A 24,046-nucleotide genomic window follows, 5' to 3' on the forward strand; every position below is an offset into this window, starting at 1 on the left:
AGTGTCTTCGGACAGCGCTGGCCCCCGGCCTCTTAAGCGAGATGGGCGCGCAACCCCAGAGTCGGACACGACTGGCCCGTACGGGCAGGGGTACCTTTACCTTAATGTAGTAATTCAATACTAATAAAGTGTTATGAGGTGTGCAGTTAGCACATGTGGCCCTGTCACCCCTTTTGAGGATATTTTGGCAATGAGACCTGAAGGTGCTCTACACTTTAACACTCCAAGGGTTAACAAAGAGAACCAAGAGAAATCAAATGCAATTTTATTGTATCCAAAAGAGAATTAGCATACATGCTACAGATGCTAAATGTTGCGGGTATGCATCCAATTATTATATTGATATAGACCATTATCAAGGATTTGTCTAGTACAGTGTTAATTCTCATTTGCATTTCCTCCTGGAAGTAAGTAGGTTAGGCCTGCCTGTGGCCATTCACATCTCCTGCAGTCATCCATAAATTTGATGATGTTCAGGTGAGCAAGGCAAGCTGGCATCAAACATGTTCAAGGTGACCTCAGTCTGATGTCATGGTTTGTTGGTTTAATCATGCTACTTAGGGACTTTGTCTATTGTGGAGGTGTTTTGTTAGAAACTTTATTTTTCCAAAGGCAAGGCAAAACGACTTGCAACCCCCCCCCCGGAACATTGATACCTTAAAAGCAATCGGGGGGGGGGGGATACATTAAAAGCACCCTGCCCGATTCTAAAAGGCCACAGATAGTTATACAAGACCAAAGGCCTGGTTATAGAGGAAAGGTTTTGCCTGGTGCCTAAATATATGCAATGAAGGAACCAGGTGAGCTTCCCTGGGGAGAGCATTCCACAAACGAAGCTGCCATAGAAAAGGCCCATTCTAATGTTGCCACCCTCTGAACCTCTTGTGTAAGGAAGGGCTGCAGATGATGATCGCAGGGTCCAGGTCGGTTCATATGGGGAGAGGCGGTCCTTGAGGTATTGCGGCCCTGAGCCGTTAGGCGGACTCTGCCTGTGTTGTGGAAGTTTTGTCTAACATCCTCTTTCCTAGCTTTCTAGCAAACAATGAAACTATTTTGTCAATGCCACTCTTCAGTGCCAAATCACAGGGTGACAGCCCTCTGGAATTCTTCTTCTTAATGTTTGCATTACATCTGTGAAAAAAAGACCTTTTATCAGGGATACCTCTACCCAATGCAACTGCCTTTCTCTCGCTTGCCGGAAGGAGGGCTTAGATTGTTGTGCCAGGAAAATGAAGTCACGATTCTTGTTTCAAACAATGTCAATAGCTCTTACTTCTGTCAGCAGTTATAACAAAACTACATAAAAATGTGTTAATACTAGGCTTGCTCCCGGGCAACAAAATTAACTTTGGAGCCTCATTTGCTTTTCAGAAAACAACATGCCATGGTGTGAAGCGAGGCCCATTGATTCGACTCATGGTCCATGGCAGCATCCTCTTCAGGAAAAATGAGGGATTGTTCCCTCCCACTTCTTGCCACTGGGAAGTCAAAACTAGTTATACTTCTTTTCACAGCAGGCAGAGTTTCCCCCATCCTGGAGTAAACAATGCCTACCAAATTACAGTTTTGTGGGTGTGGGTTGGCGTGATTGTTTTTTAAATTAAACTTTAAAAGCTCTCCAGCAGAAAGTAAAAGCGTCTTTTTATTTTTAGGAAGAATTTCATTAAATCTGCAGGTATCATAGGTCAGCAAACTTTTTCAGCAGGGGGCCGATCCACTGTCCCTCAGACCTTGTGGGGGGTCGGACTGTATTTTGTAAAACAATAATAATGAACGAATTCCTATGTCCCACAAATAACCCAGAGATGCATTTTAAATAAAAGCACACATTCTACTCATGTAAAAAACACGCTGATTCCTGGACCATCTGTGGGCCAGATTTAGAAGGCGATTGGGCCACATCCGACCCCTGGGCCTTAGTTTGCCTACCCATGTCATAGACCCATCCCAAGAGATGAATCCTGCCAAATTTCAGAAGGATAACTGCAGTGCTTTCCCCACATGGGCAACTTTTAGAGTTGGGGGGTGGGGTAGGTAACAAAAGGGGAAAAATAATCTTCACTAGTATTTTGAGTGCAATTGGCCTAAAAACAATATACATTAAAGTGGCGTCCGTAGTATGCATGCTTCCAAATTTCAGACAAATTGGCCCAGCACTTGCATTCTAGGTGCCTTTAAATAGGGAGGTGGGATAGGGAGAAAAAACTTAAAGGGATTAGTTTCCTACCAGTAGTTTTGTTTGTGGGCACTGATTCAATGGTGTTGGGTGGTATTGGACACACAGCAGCAAGATTTGAGGGGGCGGCTGGTCTGGGTGTTGGAAACTTTCATTTCCTGGACCATACTTCCTCCTCTCCAGTCACCTGCCCAAACTGCTCCTACTTCTTGGGCAGAGAGTGAGTGGGGGCTTCTCTTTTCCTCTGTTTGGATACCTCTTTCATGCCTGACATCTCTGCCTCTGCCTCTTACCTAAGCAAGAGGAACTACTACCGTATGTGCAGGTGTAGAAGAAGAGTTTGGATTTGATATCCTGTTTTTTCACTACCCTAAGGAGTCTCAAAGCGGCTAACAATCTTCTTTCCCTTCCTCCCCCACAACAAACACTCTGTGAGGTGAGTGAGGCTGAGAGACTTCAGAGAAGTGTGACTGGCCCAAGGTCACCCAGCAGCTGCATGTGGAGGAGCGGAGATGTGAACCTAGTTCACCAGATTACGAGATGTATCTGTTAGAAGAACGAGTCCGAGTTACTAGAACTAACATGGCAGGGGGAAGTAACATGGCAGGGTCCCTTAATCCAATGATACAATGTCGACTCTACAGTGGTACCTCTGGATACGAACGGGACCCATTCCGGAGCCCTGTTCGCATCCTGAAGTAAACGTAAGACGCGACTGCGCGTCTGTGCGTGCCGCGTTTTACCGCTTCCGCGCATGAAGTCATTTTGAGCGTCTGCACATGCGGCGAAACCCGGAAGTAACACACTCCATTACTTCCGGGTTGCTGTGGAGCGCTACCCGAAAATACTCATCCCAAAGCTACTTCAACCCGAGGTATGGCTGTACTTATCCTGAGAAGAAGTAGGTGCTGGATGCACTCAGCACCCCCTTTTAAGCCAAGGTTTTTCCATACTTACCCTACCAATGCATCCATGCATTCCCATCTTTCCAATCCAAGCAAGACGGCTTCATGTAGAGCTGTATTGTTAAGCCTGTGTGAAAGTAGAGCGAGGAAAGGGGACAAGGCGTAAGAAACCTAGGCTGCCAACTGTAAGGTACTGCATACCTAGAACAGGGGTCTGTAACCCGCGGCTCCGGAGCCGCATGTGGCTCTTTTACATCTTTGCCGCGGCTCCAGGGCGGATACTAGTGAGGGGAGGAGGCGCATTGTGCGCCCCGACACTCCCCACTGTGGCGGGCGCTGTACTGGCTGTGACGTCACATGGGGGCGGTGCGTGCGTTAGTCATGCACCGTCCCGACGTCACCTTCCCGCCCGCTGTCAGATCGCGGCTCCGGAGATATATTTGTTTTAAATGTCGCAATGGTTTTGCGGCTCCCAGTGGTTTTTTTCTTCGGAAACGGGTCCAAGTGGCTCTTTTTGTCTTAAAGGTTGCAGACCCCTGCCCTAGAAGTTCATTCCCGCCCCCAGTCAGATGGCTTGGAACTGACATTTTGTTCGTCCCATGTCCCAGCTGCAGCATTCAGTGTGATTGTGCAGCTTCCATACAAAATACACATTTCCATGTGAGATTAAATGTTTAAAAGGGGGTGGGGGAGGACAACTATGCATTGGGAGAACGGCTGCACATTGGCATGGTATATTTCAAACAACCTGTTGACTGCTTCAGGCAGCAGTGCAAGCCGTGTGAACTATATAGGCATGTAAAAATGCCATTTAGATTTCCCCCTAGTATTCAGAGTTACTTCACCAAACCTTTATCAGGTATTACAAATATAGGCCACCATAAAACATCCATATATAAAATTTTAAAATATATACAAATAAACAGCCATGGAAAAATATGTAACGAGAAGGATTGTCATTGGAGTTTCTTCCTGCTAAAAAGTATTCAGAATTTCCAAATACACATAAACAGTCAGACCAGTTAATCAGAATGCAGAAGGCTGACGCACGGTCTTGACTGATGGTCCACGTTGGCACCTTTCTGCACGAGAATGGGAATAACTTCATGATGCCTGTTCAGCACAGCCAGCGTTAAAGCAGGTTGGTCCTCGCTGTTGGTGCAGTTGGGGTCAGCTCCCTGGAGTGTGTCAAAAAAAGTAGAGAATCAAACATACCTCCCTTCCTTCCCTCTGTTAAAGTACTGCACATTACACATTACTCAAATGGTATTTGAATTACAGGAAGATCTGGTTAATGTTAAGTAAAATTACAACTGTTAGAATATATATACTAGGGTTGCCATATTTTTAAAAAGTTGTTGACCTTTTTTTTTTTTTGCAAGATCTCAAAAAAGAAAAAAAGAGAACTTTTTGAGCTACTTTTAAGGAAATTCGCAAAATCTACGCTTCCAACAGGGATTTCCGGACATTTAAGCAATTTCTGCCCAGACACTGTTTTTGATGGCTGAATCCTGGCAATGTGGTTCACAGATCTACATGTTTACTAAACTGGAGGAAAAGAGGATTGTGCATAATAAGTGGTGGCTATAAAAGCAGGACTTGCTGACGATTCACACGCAGGAAGCGGGGAGAGGAACCAAGGTCGAGCTCACCAGCTCTCATCCCACATCCCCTTTACCACATGCAAATACTGTAATTTATCTGAACTGCTTGACTAACATATGCCAGGGAAACTTGTACCTACAGAGGAAGAACTCTAAGTGGATCACCTATTCAAGCTTATACCTGTTAAGTGAGTAGCATAAAGAACAATGTATCAACAATTTAGGTACCTTTATGGTATACAGTGGTACCTCTGGATACAAACGGGATCTGTTCTAGATCCCTGTTCGCATCCTGAAGCGCATGCGCGTGACATCATTTTGACCGTCTGCGCATGCGGCGAAACCCAGAAGTAACGTGCAACCCGAAAGCACTGAACCTGAAGCATATTTAACCTGAGGTATGACTGTACATCTACTGGATAGTTTGATTTTCTTTTGTGGAAATATTATTAAAGAAAAGAAACCAATGTATTCCTAATAGCTGAACAGAATGCTTCAGAATGCCACACTACTGAAACTTGCCTCGTCAATCAGTTGTTCTACTACGAAAGGTCGCCCTTGGCCTTTTGGACCCACTTCCTTCAGCAACTGCCTAGATTCAGTCTAGAAAAATGCAGAAACAAAACAGCCAATGTAGAATTATCTACAGGATGCTTTTTAAAAAAAACAAACTCAATGGTATGCAGCCTGCATATATGTTTGTTAAAAACAGCCATTTCTAGGCAACGGAGATGCAATCCTACAGCCAGGAAACTGCCTGCTGAGTGACATCAGGAACCTGCAGGTGTGTCATTCAGCTCCCGGAGAGGGTGTTCCATGTGCAAGAGGTGCCTGCCTACACCAACACCCTGGGCTACTGGCAGAAATGCTCTATTTCAAAGAATACCACACTGACCAACCAAAGGCTGAGTGCCTGTGAAAGCAACATGCCATGGATGGGTCGTGGGCATGGCTGGTGCCTGCCACACCCTAAGCTCCATCAGTTACTCCATCCCTGAGGGCACAAAGTCTCATCTTGTCAAAGGCCAATATAAGTAATTGTCCTCCCGCAGAGATCAATGGAAAAAAACTGCTCCCCACCTGCCAGACCGACCACTGAATAAGGGAGCTCAGGGTGTAGTTACTGCATGCCCCCCATCAGTATATAAACCCTCTTCAAGGTGATCTCAACCCCAAGTCAGGTGACAGGGCATGCAGAATGGAGCTATACATTGATTGCTTGCTGGTAAGGTCAGTTCTGAATAATAGACCTCAGGATGGGTTTGTGGTGCCAGAATTGTGACATAAGTCAACCACACAATCATCCCCGGGAACTCCTTTCAGTCAAGAGGAAAACGATGAGCTCATTGGAGCAAAGCAGCTTTGCTCCTAACAGAGAGGTGAGACATCCCACTGAAAATCACCATTTGCTACATATTGGAGAGCCATCGGCCCCAGTTTCAGAACAGATTTGTTTCGCTTTGGAAGGCATCTTTCCCCAGAGCCATGTTGCCAAGAGTGTGCATATGACCTTGAGGGAAGCCCTGTTCAGAAGGAACATCTGCAGGCACAATAACTGTGAGGAAAAGGGCCAAGGCACATGGTACTCTTGCTCAGTGACCATAAAAAGGTAAAGGGACCCCTGACCATTAGGTCCAGTCATGATTGACTTTGGGGTTGCGACGCTCATCTCGCTTTTATTGACCGAGGGAGCCGGCGTACAGCTTCCGGGTCATGTGGCCAGCATGACTAAGCCACTTCTGGAGAACCAGAGCAGCGCACGGAAACGCCGTTTACCTTCCCGCCAGAGTGGTACCTATTTATCTACTTGCACTTTGACGTGCTTTCAAACTGCTAGGTTGGCAGGAGCAGGGACCGAGCAACGGGAGCTCACCCTGTGGCGGGGATTCAAACCGCCAACCTTCTGATCGGCAAGCCCTAGGCTCTGTGGTTTAATCCACAGCGCCACTCGCGTCCCTCTAAGTCAAGTATGCAGATTCCAAGGATTTGTATAAACAGTTCTGTTTGCACAAACAAAAGTGAGGTTGGAAATGAGTGCACAGCAGGCCAGCTGATGACTCACTTGTGACAGGATGGAAGTGTGACCCAATAGCTCTTGTCCAATATTTCCGCCACCCACCCACTTTGGTGCCAAGGCCAAGGATATACTGCATGGCCTTAACCAGGCATTCACCTGCTCTACATGCTATCTCTGTGGGATTGCTCTGGCTACCAAGACAAAAAGAGGAAATGTCTTGCTCAGAGCAGAAGTAGGAGGGAGGGAAAACGCAATGGAAGTAATAATATTTGCTGTGCTTTCCCCACCTCAATTAGTACTTTCCAGAAAAGATTCATTTTTAAAACCAGCTTGGTATTAAAACTGCTTATGTTGCAGCATCCTTACAGAGGTGTTAACTGCCATGCTAAGAGCAGATACATACAGTGAGCTTCTCTTCTTTTTCTAGACACGTCCCTGTTTTCATCATCCTTTTGACTTTCTCGCTGGGGCTTGGCACTCTTTGACTCTCTTCTCGGGCTAAAATAGAGAACGCTACAATGATATTCAAGTGATGTCCATAGTATAGCAAAATAACATAGGAGCCCCACATAACAGCAGCATGAGCTATTTACTAAAGTTTTTTGTTTATTGCAATATTCTTAACAAATCCTGCAGTCTTCGCCCCCAAGAATATGTTCCGGTATTTCCACTGAGATGCCTGGTACGTTTTTCTTCTTTTTAAAGATGTATGGCTTTCTGACTTTGCTGCTGATCAAATTCTCTTTTTCAGGTCAGTGAATACCTGAAGCTCTTGATGGAAGCGCCTTTCCCCTCCACACCAAGAAACCTAGGCAAGAGGTGTGTGTGCCACCTCTTTTGGCTCTCGGTCTGTAGCTCACAGCCTGAGATATAGCAGCAGGCTACATTTCCACTATCAAAGGGACCAACATCTGAGATGGAACCAGCAGGCATCAGGTGAATTACAAGGCAAAGCCCCATGGGGTCATTGTGTTGAGTTGCTATAACTGATAGCCAAAGGCCTGGGAGAAGATGAATGTTTTTGCCTGGCACTTAAAGATATGCGACGAAGGCATTGGGCCAGCCTCCCTTGTTCCTTAAGCAGGGAGCCACTGCAAAAAATGCCCATTCTGCTGCCGCGCTCTTGACATGCCTTGAGACTCATCTGCTGTAATAACGGAGTCAGGATGCAAGCGATTTTGTCCTCAAAATGCTTTGCAAACAAGTCATATTAGCTGGAAAATCCCCCAGAGCCATCTGGAAACCCATCTGAGGATGGGCCATCCTCAAAGATCCCTGGCTCTGCAGAGTGCAAAGGTGCTGAGAGCAGTGAAGGGTCCTTGGCAATACCATGCGCTTGGGATCTACTTTAAGGTTTAATTTTCAGATGTGTTAAGTGGTACATACTTCTCTGGGTACAAGTCACTGTTTGAAAATGTACAAAACAAGGATAGCATTTGAACCAAATCACACCAGAATGCTCACCCAGACCGGCTTGACTTTCATATAATCCAGCTCTTCCTGCTTTGCTGGGGCTCAGTTTGTGATAGCCAAATGTCTGCGGTTTATTGGTCAAAATATCCTGGAGAAGCATAAACAGTATATTATATGACAACCTTTGCCATACCAACATAAGCTATAATTCAGCACAGTGGTTGTAAAGTGTATTGCAAACTTTCTTGGTGAGAAGATCTTTTATGGCAGCTAAGCTTCTCTGAAAGTCAATCTGCACATCACTGCTTATTCTTCCCTATGATGTGTAGCTACAGCAGGTGTTGGGAATAATCTTAGGTGCAATTTGCATGTTGCATAAAAATTTAAATAACAGTTTAAAGACAAACAATGGTTTAATTTGAATGAGCACCATGCTGGTGCAGAACCCACTCAATGTTCTGCAAAGCTCCTCAATAGTCTTGTCTTGTTAGTTATCCAACCTGGGCTCATGGTTTGTTTCCTTTGAACAAACCAAAAGTGGTAAGCCAAGAGCAAATCTTGGTTATAACTCATCGTGTGTAAGGAAGAAAACAGAATACAAGCCCACTCATGGCTATGAGGAAACAAACCATGAGCCTAGGTTCAGACTACATGACAAACCAGTCTCGGGTTTGTTTTATTCACAGCACAAGGGAAGAATGAACAAACTTTTGAGGAGCATCCACAAGTACAACACCTGCTCATATTAATCTGTGTGGACTAATCCTTAATCAAACTCTCAATTCAAGCATGACAACAATCAATGTATGGGTTGTTACTGGAAGCTATAAAAATAAAAAGAACCCTTGGAAGTAGATAAAACAAGTTATATGAATAGCAGTAGAATCCCTAAGACCACAAGACAACAGTGATATAGATTAGATGTTTCTATTTTAAGTGAAAAAGACCAAGGAATAAAAAATGACCAATGTCCAGATGGGATAAGTGGAGAATTCTTCCAGGAATTTAATGGTTTAATGGCACTTAGATTGACCCAAAAAATTCAGTGAAGTAATAGCAATGCAGAGTGCCTAATGCTGGGGAAAGTGCATATAGTGATTATACAGTAATCTGGGAACAATCCTGAAAAGCACAAACCATTGTAGACCTATCCCACTCCTGGATACAGACTATGATTTTGGTAGCTATATATATATATATATATATATATATATATATATATATTTAAAAATGTTATTGATTTTCCAAAATTTATAGACAAACAAACAAACAAACAAACAAACATAAATCCTAACTGTAATTATTCCACTCTTGTTAACATTGTTAGGTGACTTACTCGAATCCCCCTGGTTGAGTTTCAATGTATATCCCAGTTTTCCAAAACAAATTTCTCATAAAATTTACTTAGTCAATTAACATCTTTCTTTCTTTTCATTCTAACTTTAAACATATTATTCTATCACATCACATATTTAAATCCTAAGCCAATCTGGTATTTGCAAGTATTTCTATTTAAATTATCTTAATATATTTAGCTAAATAGTCTTTGAATTTCATCCATTCCTCCTGATACTCCTCCTCCTTCTGGTCGTGGACTCTTCTTTGGTGGCAATATAAGCAGGAAGGATAAAGTGCTATTTTGGAAGAATATATAAAGGAAGATCAGATGGGCAATATATTAGAAAGCATATTTGTTAGGAGAATCTGCTTACCCAGACTGTATTAAGAATGTGTCAAGAATGTTTGTGTAGGAAAAACTCAGCCTCAGATTAGATAGAGACACTGATCCTCCAGAGTCAGTCATCTAGCTCTGATAACACAGGCATGCTTTTTCTCTGAGAATGTGACCTCATTTCTGCACATGTGTAAAGCTAAGGAAAGGGAATAAGCTTGTCTAATGTATAGTTACAAAAAAGGTGGGAGGACAGATGGATAGATAGATAGATAGATAGATAGATAGATAGATAGATAGATAGACAGACAGATAAAAACCACCTCTGGAGGGTCACACCTAATGTAAAATGCTCTAAGGCAGCTGCACACAGATTCCTCAGTGTTGAAGAAAGGTAGATATTTGGAATACCACTGATTTAAAAGAACTGCAATGCGCCTTGATCAGCCAAGTTGCGATTTACTAACTCCTGACTACCAATGATTCTCATTATAGCACCTTCCCATCTTTATCAGCTTTGATTTCCACACTGACCTTATTTATAGCAAGTGCATAATTTATCTGGAGACTGACTTGATAGCTGTCCTTGTGGACTGTAGCAGAAATAAGCTATAGAAGGGAAAAAATGTGATTCAGTTTTCTTTTCTTCTTTTAAAAAGAAAAATAGCTATGATCCTTACACACACACTACTTTCAAAAAAGATTTTTCAAATCAGTGTACAATACAGCTAGGTTATATATAAAACCAGTTAAAATTTTAGTTGAAAAGAAAAGCGGACTAGTAGTAAGAAAAATAAATCAGCAGTACAAAGCATTTTGAGATGAGCCTTGACCAGTTGGCAAGAAGATACCAAGGAGGGGACCCAAACACCACCTGCAGAAAGTATTCCACAATGTCAGAGCTGTAATGGAAAAGGCCCTGTTTTTTGCAGAGGCTACTGTGGTCTCAACACAAGATGGAATCTGAAGGGCTCTACTTCTAGTTCTTTTTAACGTGGAGGTTCAAATGGCTGACAGGCAGGGAAGAAAAGGGTACTTCAAAGAACTTATCAAGACCTGGTCATTTTTGGTTTGGAAGGTCAAAACCAGCACCTTGTATTGGGTGCAGAAACTGGTTGCCCAAAATAGGTGATATATGATTATGCTGACTCAAGCCCACCAAGAGGCAAGCAGGAACATATTGCACCTGCCAAAGTTCCTGACCTATTTTAAAAAACAGCTCCAAGTGGAGTGCAGTGCAGTAATATCCTCTGGTTAAACCAAGGTATCTAGGGTCTATCTTTCAGTAGCAGTGCAGTTGTTGAATCAGCCAGACCTAAAACCAAGGCACCCCGGAACAACACCAGGCTCAGTAGTACGTTCTAATGGCAAACCCAACCCCCACAGGAGAATGGAGAGTGTGATCCCATCCAAAACAGGCATGACCCCGGCCAAGTGGACCACTGAGCCCCCCATTACCATCAACCCTTTTATCATTAACTCTTACAACTGGCTTGATTATTAACCTTCTCCATCTCAAGGTCTCCCTGGTCATTTTGATCAGGGAGATGACAGCATGCTCCCAATACTAACATACTCTTGGGGCCCAGTATTATCACCCACAGTGATTCTGTGGACGAGTCTGCCTCTTTGGGGATTTCTAGCTTGCTGGACTCAATGCTCTCTTTGGCACACACAGAGAGACACCACCTCCGATACGTCCTTCCCATGAAGTGGATACCCAGAGACAAAACTGTGCCCCACTGGTTCTTCCCATTCCATCAGGTTTCCATTATGTCCCATCTAGGCTTGGAGGCTTGTAGCATTAGTGTATAAACATTTGTAAATGGTCTCTCTCTTCAAGCATCTTTTGCACCTCCAGAGTTTGGTCTCTCTTCAGTCTGATGAAAAGAATACTACATAACGCAGAATGCTTGAGTCAGCAAGAGACTTAAAACTGGCCAGCTAATTTATAAAACTGAAGACTCACGGAATTTATAAATCTATGATAAAGCAAAATAAAATATTGCCAGAGAAAAGGATATCCATCCTAACATCAACCTCCTCATTCTCACTGAGAAAGTGATATAAAACAAATCCAGATACTAACTTCTGTCACCAGTTGCATGGAAAAAAGGACTGTCTTCCTTCTTCTCAGCAAGCCCCTATTTTTTTTTAAAAAGCCAAGAGTCATCTCTGTTGTTGTTTAGTTGTTTAGTTGTGTCCGACTCTTTGTGACCCCAGGGACCAGAGCACGCCAGGCACTCCTGTCTTCCACTGCCTCCCGCAGTTTGGGCAGACTCATGTTTGTAGCTTCGAGAACACTGTCCAACCATCTCGTCCTCTGTCGTCCCCTTCTCCTTGTGCCCTCCATCTTTCCCAACATCAGGGTCTTTTCCAGGGAGTCTTCTCTTCTCATGAGGTGGCCAAAGTACTGGAGCCTCAGCTTCACGATCTGTCCCTCCAGTGAGCACTCAGGGCTGATCTCCCTAAGAATGGATAGGTTTGATCTTCTTGCAGTCCATGGGACTCTCAAGAGTCTCCTCCAGCACCACAATTCAAAAGCATCAATTCTTTGGCGATCAGCCTTCTTTATGGTCCAGCTCTCACTTCCATACATCACTACTGGGAAAGAGTCATCTCACCTTTTGCCTTAAATCACTACCCTAATTCCCTTTATGCATCAGCATCACAGGAGAAAGATTAGAGCCATAAAAGGTTCCTTCTCTCTCTTACCTTCCCCATTTGAGGCTCTCCAATCAAAGTCCTGAACTCCAGATTGTTTTGCGTGTAACTTCTGAGGTGTGCACAAACATGATCTAGTTGCTTCCTCCAGTAACCTGAATGAAGGAAAATAGACTGAACATATCATTGGTGTTACAGAGTAGCTCAAGAAAGAAGGTCCTTCTAGACTGGTGGCTCTTGCAGGTGATTTCTACAACATGTCATAAACACAACAGTGGTGGATCCATATTGGACCATCCATAAATCATTTCATTTTATTCGTTGTTCTGCGATGCTTCCCCAATGTTATTACACTATTGCTTGGGTGGGTGGGCAAAAATGAGACAAACAAAAATGAGACAAAGAAAGAACAATATTTCAGCAGGAAGGCATGCACTGATCGGAAATGAAGCCGTATGACTGCCCTGAAACTTTTGCAGGCACAAGCAGTATTGAAAGTGGGACTGCATATAATGGCCCTGATGAACACAAACAACAGAGAGGGGAATTCTGTCTCCATTTTCCAGGAATTTATTGGGCCAAATCTCCCCTCCCCGCCCCCACCCCCCAATTTCCCAAAGCAGCCAGATTGAAAACCTTGATGTTTGTTATTTATTTTATGTTTAAACATTTATTTTTCCTTCATTAAAGATATTTTCTCCAAGGTGGGTAACAAATCACCTTTAAAAATAAATAGTGAATCCCCCAGAGGATATGGTTAATTGGGCAGTATACAATAATTAAAATCCCCCAATCAAAATCAATCACATATCAAAAATACAGCAGAACACACCAGCATCAAAATCTAAGAACCTGCATAAAAAACTGAACCTAGTACAAAAGGATAGCTGAAAGTTGCTGTAAGCATGATGACTCAAGTTCTTCATCTGCAAAGGAGTCTAGGAGTAGGAGAAACCTAAGGGCTGTTTTATGAAGGATTAATTCTGAATAGCATCTTTTTACCTCTTCCAGGACTGATGGCTGTGAGCAGAGGTTTGTGATAATTTGTCTCGTTCGATTTTTCCTTTTGAGAAAGGAGCTCACTTTCTTTCTTCTCTAGAAATTTGATGGATGGGTAGTACAAGCCAATGGTTTGAGTTCCTTGCTCTTTTTTCTCTAGTAAATTAGGTATTGATGGTGGCAATGAAATGACTGATTGCTGCCTGGTCTGTAAGCTGTTGCTCTGTTAAAGATAGGTTGTATTATAGGTAAAAAGGCTGACACAGCTTATGAGATACACACATAAAATCCCACCAATATATTTTCCCTAAATAAATTAAAATGTTTGCTGAAGGAACTCTGACATTCTCTATCTGATCCAGTGTTCTGAACATACATTTACACTCACCATTTTGAGGGTTCAAAACGCAGGAGTGCCTCCTGCAGATACTGTCTCATCAGTATTGTAGTCTACATAGATGTGCATCATAAATGGCTTATATTTGTTCACTGTTTTTTATTTTATAGGCTATAACAAAGTGCAATATACTGGCTTATTTTAAAGCAGACTCATTTTCATTTTCAGCCTAAGGCACATAGAAAATTCCTCTTCAGTCTTTATTACATACTGGTCCCACTATCGGAACACTCATTCTCTGAAAACTTAGTTACCTGAATCCAAAAAAGTATATCCAAACCTTGCTATACAAGTGGCTGATTCAGATATATCCAAACAGCCAGTGTTTGCCCACTTTCTTACTTGTTTGGATTTTACTGGTCAACAGCAGCCATTTCAGGCAGAAAGCCCCACTGAACCCAGTAGAACTTAGATATGTATAGGATTGTGCAATTGTCTGCTTGACTTCCCTTGAGCTACTGATAAGGGATATAATGCACTAGAAAGTGATTTGTAGGCACCCAAATGAAATGCAGTTCTGGGTACTAGCAGTCTTATTTATGCAGCAGACCTGGTTTTGATACTAAGGCTTTCATTCTATTATGCAAATTATACAGCAAGTAATCTGTAAAATATTTAACGGCATCTCACACGAACCAGATGACTGAGAAACTTGTCAAGTGGTCCTGGGCCTCTCAGATTGCTTGTGTGTGATTATTTTGTGCGGAAATTTCCTTACCATTTGCGCTTCTGGAAATTGGATCCCACAGACCACACACTGCGTAATGCAAATTGGATTTCCTGCTCCACACACACAGTAGACTACTTTGCCCTTTGGATTATAGAACAAGCACATTTCAGTAAATGTAAGTGTCAAGCAATGTGGGAATATATCAGGTATTATGTTCTCACTGCTACAGCAGAACCCCCCCCCCCCCAAAGAAACTGTTTCTATAAAGAAATCTTTTATTTTTACATCAACTCTGAGCTACCTTTTGGCGGATGCTGCCTTGTTCTTGCAGCCGTGGCGTCATCAGAGCTTCACATACGATACATGTTGGTGAGTTCCTTGGCACCATAGTCTGGCATTTGTTGCACAATTCCATCTGTAGGAAAATAACAGACACATTTGTACCCATCTTCTTGTCAAACCAGGACAATAATCCTCAAACCTTGAAAGGGAAGAACTGTCAACAGCAGCCAACCACACTCAAGACTTTACTGTTTCAGCATATCTATGAAAATACTAGGAAATTAATTCCTGGTGGAGTAGTGACAATGGTGGCAAGAACTGACACTGGTGGCAATGGAAACACTGGAGACCTGGTTGGGGCAAATCTGTGTGCCCACTAAGAAAAAGTCGAGATCTTTCTTTCTCCCCCCCCCCCCCTGTAATTTTAAATTCTCAATAAATATCTTTTTTTTTAAAAAAAAAAGAAAAAGTCAAGATCTGCAAATCCTTTCTAACACTACATCTTTATACAAGCCAGTGCAAACACTTAACGTGCCTTTGACCCAACTAGCCACTTTCATTACCTGAGATCGAGGCATCCATGTGGCAGAATTAGACTTTTCTCCATCACTTGAGGTATTCAAGTAATTTTTCAACAGATGTGTTCCAATGATTTGTGAGGGCACAAATGATTTTTCTTCTGGCAAGCCTAAAATTATGCACACATTTCATTTCATTATTTTTCAATATCACACTTCAAAAGAATGTTAACCTTGACTAACTGTGTAAAACACATCTAAAGCATGTTCTGGAATGAAATAAATTAGAAAAGAGTTACCGTATTTTTTGCTCTATAAGACTCACTTTTTCCCTCCTAAAAAGTAAGGGGAAATGTGTGTGCATCTTATGGAGCGAATGCAGGCTGCGCAGCTATCACAGAAGCCAGAACAGCAAGAGGGATTGCTGGTTTCGCTGTGCAGCGATCCCTCTTGCTGTTCTGGCTTCTGGGATTCAGATTTTTTTTTCTTGTTTTCCTCCTCCAAAAACTAGGTGCGTCTTATGGTCTGGTGCGTCTTATAGAGCGAAAAATACGGTAAATCAATGACAAATTCACACATAACAAAATACATACATGGAAATAATAACATATAGATGCTGCCCCATAGTTTAGACTATTGTTGTTTTAATCCCTATTTATATTATTATCTTGAAAGTCTGTTCAATGATTCAAAAAGTGTACTAGGCATATAATAAAGAACTGGTCCACTGGTGTTATTCCATATGGACCACGTTTGCACGTAATACAAAACGCAGAGGAGGCGGTTGTATGCTTTGCATAAGTATGCTAATCAGCTGTATATGGTAAACTGGTAGCCTAAAGCTTACTGACAACTGGAGTGATAAAGTTGCACAAGGTCAAATTTACAGAACTGCCAGTTTCACTGGTCATTTTGATACAAAATTCAAGTGGCAATATCCAAGGGTTTAACTTTGAGTACAGAAAAGAATGGGTTAAGGAAGTTATCCATAAAGCTCATGTGCTGCCAGTTCAAATTCTTTGAACCAGTGACCTTTTCGGAGTTCTTTCAATTTTGGATTTAACAATACAGTACCTTGTAATTCCAGTGCTACATCATGCAAATGGAACTTGCTTTCAGCACTTGCTTCTTTCTTTGTTTGTTTCAAATGAGACAATTCATCTTCCATCTCCTAAGAACAAAGATTCTGATATATAATCATATATACATATTTTGGTTTGTTGCACATGCTCTAGCCATTCTGAAAGGGCTCTTATCAGCATGCTTTTGTAATAGGCCTTGTGGTAGGAATGAAGGAGGGAATTATGAATGGGGCAAGGCAGCAAGTGACAAGATATGTCTGCATCTGTGGACACCCTACACATTGTTGGCCTGTACTGCTATCTAGAAACAACACAATCCCTGCATCTGTTGGCATAAATTGCTACAACAACTCATGTATGGAATGAAATATCCCACTTAATCTTTGTATTATCTAGGTACAATCTACAATCCAGAGACATTTCAGGATTCCACCCATTTTTTATTTCAGAGCCATAATTTGATTAGGGATGGAGATAAACCAGAGGCCAAGACAAATGTACAGTTTACATTCAGCATGCCAGAATATTTCTTTTTTTCCTTTTCTTTTCCCTTTGGAGCCTTTCATCCAGAAATTCTCTTTGGAGTCTTGTTTCCCCTTTTCTCTATGCATTTCCTGGACCCTGCTATTCCTGAAGCATATGAGCTCTTGGCTGATTCTCCCCCTTGGCTCCTTGCCCATTTCTTTGGTGTCCAAAAAGGGGCAATAATTCTCTCTCTTCTTGTATCTCCTATTTATTTTTCTAAGTCTTACTACAAACCCTTTCTCCCCCTTTCCACCTCATCTTCAACCATTAGTTGATCCCTCCATTGCAGGGGGCTGGACTACATCATCCTTGGGGTCCCTTCCATCTCCACAATTCTATGATACCCATGGCCATATGAGCCCGTTGGTGCTGCCAATACTAAGTTAAATGAACCAATGATTCTTATTTAATGTAAGGCAGCTTTCTATATTCCTTTGTAGGGAGACATGGGTGGCACTGTGGACTAAACCACTGAGGCTCCTGGGTTTGCCAATTGGGAGGTCGGTGGCTCGAATCCCTGCAACAAGGTGAGCTCCCGTTTCTCTGTCCCAACTTCTGCAAACCTAACAGTTTGAAAGCACACCAGTGCAAGTAGATAACTAGGTAACGCTGTGGCGGGAAGGTAAATGGTGTTTCCGTGCGCTCTGGTACTCGTCAGAAAGCTGTCTGTGGACAACGCTGGCTCCCTCGGCCTGAAGCAAGATGAGCGCCACACCCCAGTCACTTTTGACTGGAATTAACCCTCCAGAGGTCCTTCACCTTTTACCTATCTTCCTTTGTACATTATAACAGGCTTGCAAAACTTGTGACCCCTCCAATATGAATGGAGACCACCAGGTATGCATGAATAGGGGTTGGGGTGGAGGGAATAACTTCTGCAGATGCTCAATATCTCTCCCCTTTTTGTGACACCCCAGGCAGACAGGAAGAATATGGATTATTAAGCCACTGTTGTTCCATAAGTTGCAGCAGGAATGGAAGAAGCCTAATTTGACCATGAACTTGCTCCATGAGGGTTCTGATGACTTACTTGAATAGATGCTTCCCCTGCACAATCCTGAGCTACTTTGAGTTAGATCCAACTAACCCAGTGCACTGGCGGAAGCCAGTGGAAGAACTTATGCTGGTACAATGGGGCTTTCTCTCTCTCTTCTCCCACAAATCCACTCTGGAGGGTCAGGAGAACCCCCAGAACAGCACTTGAGAGAAGGAAAAGGGAGATTGTTCCATTTGGCAAACAAAAGTGGTCATGCTGATGGAACAACTGTGTTAGCGTGACACTGAATTCTACTTTTTGTTTCCAGTACCTCAATGTTTTCTGAAACACTCCTCACGGATCTATCCAGCAACAAGAAGGGGAGTTTTTTAAAAAAAATATGCTGCAAGACTTTCATATTTAACAGCATTAATGATTCATAACACTTTTCAGTAGATTTAACATTTTTATAACTTGCCTGACTGATGAGATCTTCCAGGAAATTCTCATTCTCATCTTCATCAGGTACATGTACGTTGGGAGTTACATATTCTACTATAAATACTTTTGTTACAACGGTACTCTCTCTGCCGTCTCTGTAAGTTAAGAATCGAGAAACTCTAGACCAGGCCTCATAATTTGTGTCTCATATAAGGGATTCTCTTCTTTTTGCTGCCTCTTGTAAATGTATAAGAATTTGGCTTTGCGGGTCTCATGTTGTCTGTGTTCTAACACAGTAGGAAAATAATAGGTAAATAAGGATTAAATGTGTTTCAACATTATTACTTAATTTAAAAAAAATTATATCTTGCCTTTAAGTCCTCAAAGAAACTCAATGCAGCTAAAAATAATCAAAGTTAAACTAAACCAAAACCAATCCATAAAATAAACAATAACACAAAATAACATCCAACCAATATGTAACAGAAGCAACAGTAGAAATTTCCACATGGAGATATACATTCTCGCATTGATGGAGGCTGGACTAGACCAGGCATCCCCAACCTTCGGCCCTCCAGATGTTTTGGACTACAATTCCCATCATCCCTGACCACTGGGCCTGTTAGCTAGGGATCATGGGAGTTGTAGGCCAAAACATCTGGAGGGCTGAAGGTTGGGGATGCCTGGACTAGACGATTCTCAGGGTCCCTTCCAGCTGTACAATTCTACAGTTCTGTGATTCTATGCTTCAATCTCATGAAATTTTACCTCTTTTGATCTGTAAGGTAAAGGTACCCCTGCCCGTACGGGCCAGTCTTGACAGACTCTAGGGTTGTGCGCCCATCTCACTTAAGAGGCCAGGGGCCAGCGCTGTCTGGAGACACTTCCGGGTCATGTGGCCAGCGTGACGAAGCTGCTCTGGCGAGCCAGCACCAGCGCAGCACACGGAAACACCGTTTACCTTCCCGCAATAAAGCGGTACCTATTTATCTACTTGCACTTAAGGGTGCTTTCGAACTGCTAGGTGGGCAGGAGCTGGGACCAAATGCTCACCCCGCCGCAGATTCGGACTGCCGACCATACGATCGGCAAGTCCTAGGCACTGAGGTTTTACCCACAGCGCCACCCGCGTCCCTTTTGATCTGTATCATGGTCCTAACAGAAATCTATTTGCTGTAGCTGCTCTTTGCATTTGGCACGGTCACAAAGCCTCTGTATAATTCCACCTTGTGGATGGCACCCTCAAGTGCAACTCATGACCCCAACCTCTCACTAGTACTTTAGTCTCTTATTCTGGAGATGGGGAAACTTACAGACTTTCTCCAGTCACTATGGAGAGGAAGAGCCAGCCCAACTTCTTCTGGTTCTCTGTTTGCCCAAATCTTGGGTGTGTATTGCTGGAGCAACCTCATGGGAGATAAACATTAGAGTGACCTACAGTGGCCAGTAAACCTTCAGCATCACAGTGTCGGACTAGGGCTGGGGAGACTTTGGGCCAGTCACTATCGCTCAGCCTAACCACAGGGCTGTTGTGAGGATAAAATAGAAGGCAGGAGAACCAGCTAATGGAGGGGAGACCTGGAGCAGCATGAGGCAGGAAACCTTCAGAGATTTGTGCTTGGGAAAATAATTCCTTTGTCTAGATAGGGAAGAGGTGTGAGTTGGAGGAATCTTGTCTTGGGCTCTTCTTAACCAAAGAGAAAACACTATTGTATATCAGGGAGGAGTGATACTTGGCATTTGCCTATCCAGACTTCAAGCAAGGGAGCCTTTGGGCCACAAAATTTCTAAAAGGGCAGGCAGTGTTACAGTGTCAGCGAAGAACTGCTTTAAAATGTACATACCAGCTTTTGAGAGGGGATTTGTGTTGAGACAGTGGAAAAGAAATGTTAAACTTCCTTTACCCCTAGACTGCTCAGGCTTCCCCTTGGTTGCTATTTACATTAAAAAAATGTATACTTCAATGGTGTTAATGCAATTATAGTCATATCTAGTTTAGCTTTAAATGATAACACAGAGTAGTATTTCACCTATATTTGTTATATATCAAAGAGGATACAAAAAAAATTAATTGCCCATCAACACACACACACACACACATCAAAATCTGCCTTTGTTTAAAAGCTGGATTACATAGTGATAACACTTACTTTGTAACTGCCAGTGCCTTAATTGTTATTTTCCCATCTGGTAATGTGATTGGTCCATTATACTTAAAAGTATTATGATCTCTGTAATTAAGTTTCCTAAAGAGCTGTGGTTTACTTCCATCAATAGTATAATATATGGTGACATCAGGGGTATCTGAAAAATGAAAAAAGGATGTTATCCTTCTCCCCTCAAACAATAATTTCTATATGAAAATATTCCTTTAAAAAAACCCACAAATTTAAATCACAAGAATAGACTTCCTGCAATCAGATGTCTATCTTCCCCTTAAAGACCATGAATACATTTTTCTCTGTACATAAAAATATACAGTATTCAGCTGCAATCTATACAGTATTTGTACAGCCTGGAAGCAAGCTTTCCCAAAGATTAGTAACTGCAAGTTGCAACCTATAACAATGTTGCAATTTAGCAGCCGCACCAAATAGGATTGCCTGTGTTTTAGCTAGGTGGAAACTGGAGCCTTGTTGTGCTTTTGGAGGATTCAGAAGGGAACCCCTTTCCCAATAAAGTGCTGAAAGGCTCCAATTCAGGGCTGTCAGCACTGAACCAGAGCACTTTATGGGGTGGGCAGACACTGTTGCAGAGTAAGAAAGGGAAGAATTTTCCCTTTCCCCATTCTCTTTCTAAACTCCTGGCACACACCTGACTTCTCCAGTGCTGATACACCTGATGCCCATCTATAGATCTGCAGAAAAACTGTACTACTGAGCCTCAAGTGTTGAAGGACGCTTTCTCCGTGTATGCATTTTCCTGAAAAAGCATGCCATTAACACATGATATTTATGGGAAATGATGCAGGAGCCATGTATGCCTCCTTCCAGCAACTCCTGCAGCCCAAGCTGGTGCCAAGCATATTGCTCTGCTTTCCTCTGGAGCACATCAGTGAGGCTGAGAGTGGGTCTTGTCGTCTGGGCAGCATAGAACCCCCAGGCTTGCACTTTGCTAACGCAGCAGCTTGACTTCACCCCTGGTGTCACACTCCACTGTCTCTCAAGACAAATAGATGCCAACAACAGTATTTATTGAGAGAAGTGAATAATTCTGGGGATGGTGAGTTCCTTTCTTTTTTTGAAGTACTATGTTATAAATGCTTTTGCCATTTGTGGTCCCCCCCCCCCCAATTCCTTTATGTCCTTGCTAATAGTATGTAATAGCAAAGAAGAATTATTGAATAATTTATAATTTCTACCCCGCCCATCTGGCTGGGTTTCCCCAGCCGCTCTGGGTGGCCTTCAGCAGAACATTAAAAACAGAATAAAACTTCAAACATTAAAATCTTGCCCAAACAGGGCTGCCTTCAGATGTCTTCTAAAAATTGGATAGTTGTTTATTTCCTTGACATCTGATGGGAGGGTGTTCCACAGGGTGGGCGCCACTACCGAGAAGGCCCTCTGCCTGGTTCCCTGTAACCTCACTTCTCGCACTGAGGGAACCGCCAGAAGGTCCTCGGTGCTGGACCTCAGTGTCCGGGCTGAACGATGGGGGTGGAGACGCTTCTTCAGGTATACTGGGCCGAGGCCGTTTAGGGCTTTAAAGGTCAGCACCAACGCTTTGAATTGTGCTCGGAAATGCACTGGGAGCCAATGTAGGTCTTTCACGACTGGTGTTATGTGGTCTCGGCGGCCGCTCCCGGTCACCAGTCTAGCTGCCGCATTCTGGATTAGTTGTAGTTTCCGGGTCACCTTCAAAGGTAGCCCTACGTAGAGTGCATTGCAGTAGTCCAAGTGGGAGATAACCAGAGCATGCATCACTCTGGTGAGACAGTTTGCGGGCAGATAGGGTATCAACCTGAGTACCAGATGGAGCTGGTAAACAGCTGCCCTAGACACAGACTTGACCTGCACCTCTATGGACAGCTGTGAGTCCAAAATGACTCCCAGGCTGCGCACCTGCTCCTTTAGGGGCACAGTTTCCCCAATCAGGACCAGGGAGTCCTCCACACCCACCTGCCCCGTCCCCCCAAAACAGTACCTCTAACCACCGTTTTTATGCTGTCCCAGATAAAAATGCCTGTAGTGGGTTGGACAAGAGCCAACAGGTGTGATTCTTACCTTTGTACATCAGGTTACATTCATTTATTCATTCATTCACACATTCACACTCCTATGCACACCTCTCTCCATCCAGGACAAACAAGAGGCATTATCACAGTTCAAGAACATGCAACCCTTTTGCCCAGAAGGGTTTGGGGCAGAGCTGGAATGAAGTGTGATCTAGGGAGAACTGTGGCGTTGGTATTACCCTTAGGTCCATTTAGAGAGGCCTGGAGGGCTGTGTTTCATCTCTGGGCCTGAGGTTCCCCAAATCTGTTTTAAAGTGTCTTCCTTTTTACAAGATGAAAGCACTAATGAAGTGAAATGGAGAGACCAGCAGTATGTGTGTCGCCCATATAAAATGAAACATATAGCATGCATTCTGAGCTGTTGCAAATACCTGATTTGATCTCTATAAGTGTATTTGTATCTATTTCATGTTTAGCTTTGCCTGGTGTTGACAATCGTAGTGGTATAATTTGAGGCACTAAGATGGATCCAGCAGTCATTTTTCCCCTCAAGGTCTATTGGAACAAAGCAAAATATTATTATTTTGAACACAACAATGCAGTAAGTAATACATATGTACATCCACTCCAAGACTGAGGCTGCAATCCTATTCATACTTACCCGACAGTAAGCCCACTGTAGCCAGTGGGATTTACAGTAATTCTATCTAAATAGAAATGGTTAGGATCTCAACTGTTCATGCTATGAATTGCAGAAGGATTGCTGTAAACTTCTCCTCTTGGGATCCTTTAAAGGCTGTTTGCATGCCAGTATCTTCCAGGGAAGCTCAGTGGCACTGTCTGAGGCGCACTTGCTGAGTCAATGAGATAGGTCACCTGGATCTAGGCTCTACAACAGGTGCTAGGAACTTTTTGGCCCTCCAGATGCTAATGAACTACAATTCCCATCACCCCCAGCGAGCATGCTCAATGGCCAGGGTTGATGGGAGTTGTAGTTCAGTAACATCTGGAGGGCCAGAGGTTCTCCACACTTGCTCTAGGAATCCCTCATTCAGTGGGCTCACTTGGCCCCCTTTAGTTTTAGTCCTCAAAAATATCGCTGGAACCGTTTTATGCTGTCTGAGCCTCAGAATTTGATCGTGATTATCCTGTTTTCAGTAAGCTTTAAAAAAAACAACCACAAACCAATTTTATCATTGTTTTGTTATGTTCTGGGCGGCTTCCCTGGAGGAAACTGGGGGACAGACAACCAAGCATGACCCACGGAAGAGCCCCGTTGCCACCGCCCTTCCCCCCGGCGAACGAGGCAGCCCCAGCCGCCCCTCAGGCGACACTCACCGGCGGCCTCGCTCCGGGCCCAAGCCTCGTCCGTCGCCACGGCAACCGCAGCCTCTCTTTCCCGCCAGCCCCGCCCTCGACGGGCGCCTTCTGTTGACGTCACCGACCCCGTCGCCCCGGCAACCGCAGCCGCTCTTTCCCGCCAGCCCCGCCCTCGACGGGCGCCTTCTGTTGACGTCACCGACCCCGTCGA

General features: G+C 43.4%; 1 protein-coding gene across 6 annotated transcripts; it reads right to left on the reverse strand.

Annotated features, from left to right (window-relative positions):
* Positions 1-249: 249 nt before the first annotated feature.
* On the reverse strand, positions 250-23,971 carry DZANK1 (double zinc ribbon and ankyrin repeat domains 1). 6 transcript variants are annotated; one of them, XM_077933452.1, is made up of 17 exons: positions 23,854-23,971; positions 22,947-23,070; positions 20,492-20,645; positions 18,379-18,496; positions 16,392-16,488; positions 15,363-15,487; positions 14,819-14,932; positions 14,566-14,658; positions 13,454-13,673; positions 12,503-12,606; positions 10,322-10,396; positions 8,167-8,263; positions 7,106-7,200; positions 5,208-5,288; positions 4,132-4,259; positions 3,134-3,208; positions 250-1,131 (listed from the first exon to the last, which is right to left on the reverse strand). In XM_077933452.1, the coding sequence occupies exons 2-17, from the start codon at positions 23,053-23,055 to the stop codon at positions 975-977; spliced, it is 1,842 nt and encodes a 613-aa protein (XP_077789578.1). In that variant the 5' UTR covers positions 23,056-23,070; positions 23,854-23,971; the 3' UTR covers positions 250-974. The 6 variants fall into 6 exon arrangements, with proteins under 6 accessions (XP_077789578.1, XP_077789576.1, XP_077789577.1 ...); XM_077933450.1 differs by having other exon boundaries at positions 7,106-7,215; XM_077933451.1 differs by lacking the exon at positions 23,854-23,971 and adding an exon at positions 23,177-23,803 and having other exon boundaries at positions 7,106-7,215.
* Between the last annotated feature and the right edge of the window lie 75 nt (positions 23,972-24,046).

The sequence above is a fragment of the Podarcis muralis genome, chromosome 8 (assembly GCF_964188315.1).
Source record: "Podarcis muralis chromosome 8, rPodMur119.hap1.1, whole genome shotgun sequence".
In the NCBI taxonomy this organism is placed as follows: Eukaryota; Metazoa; Chordata; class Lepidosauria; order Squamata; family Lacertidae; genus Podarcis; species Podarcis muralis.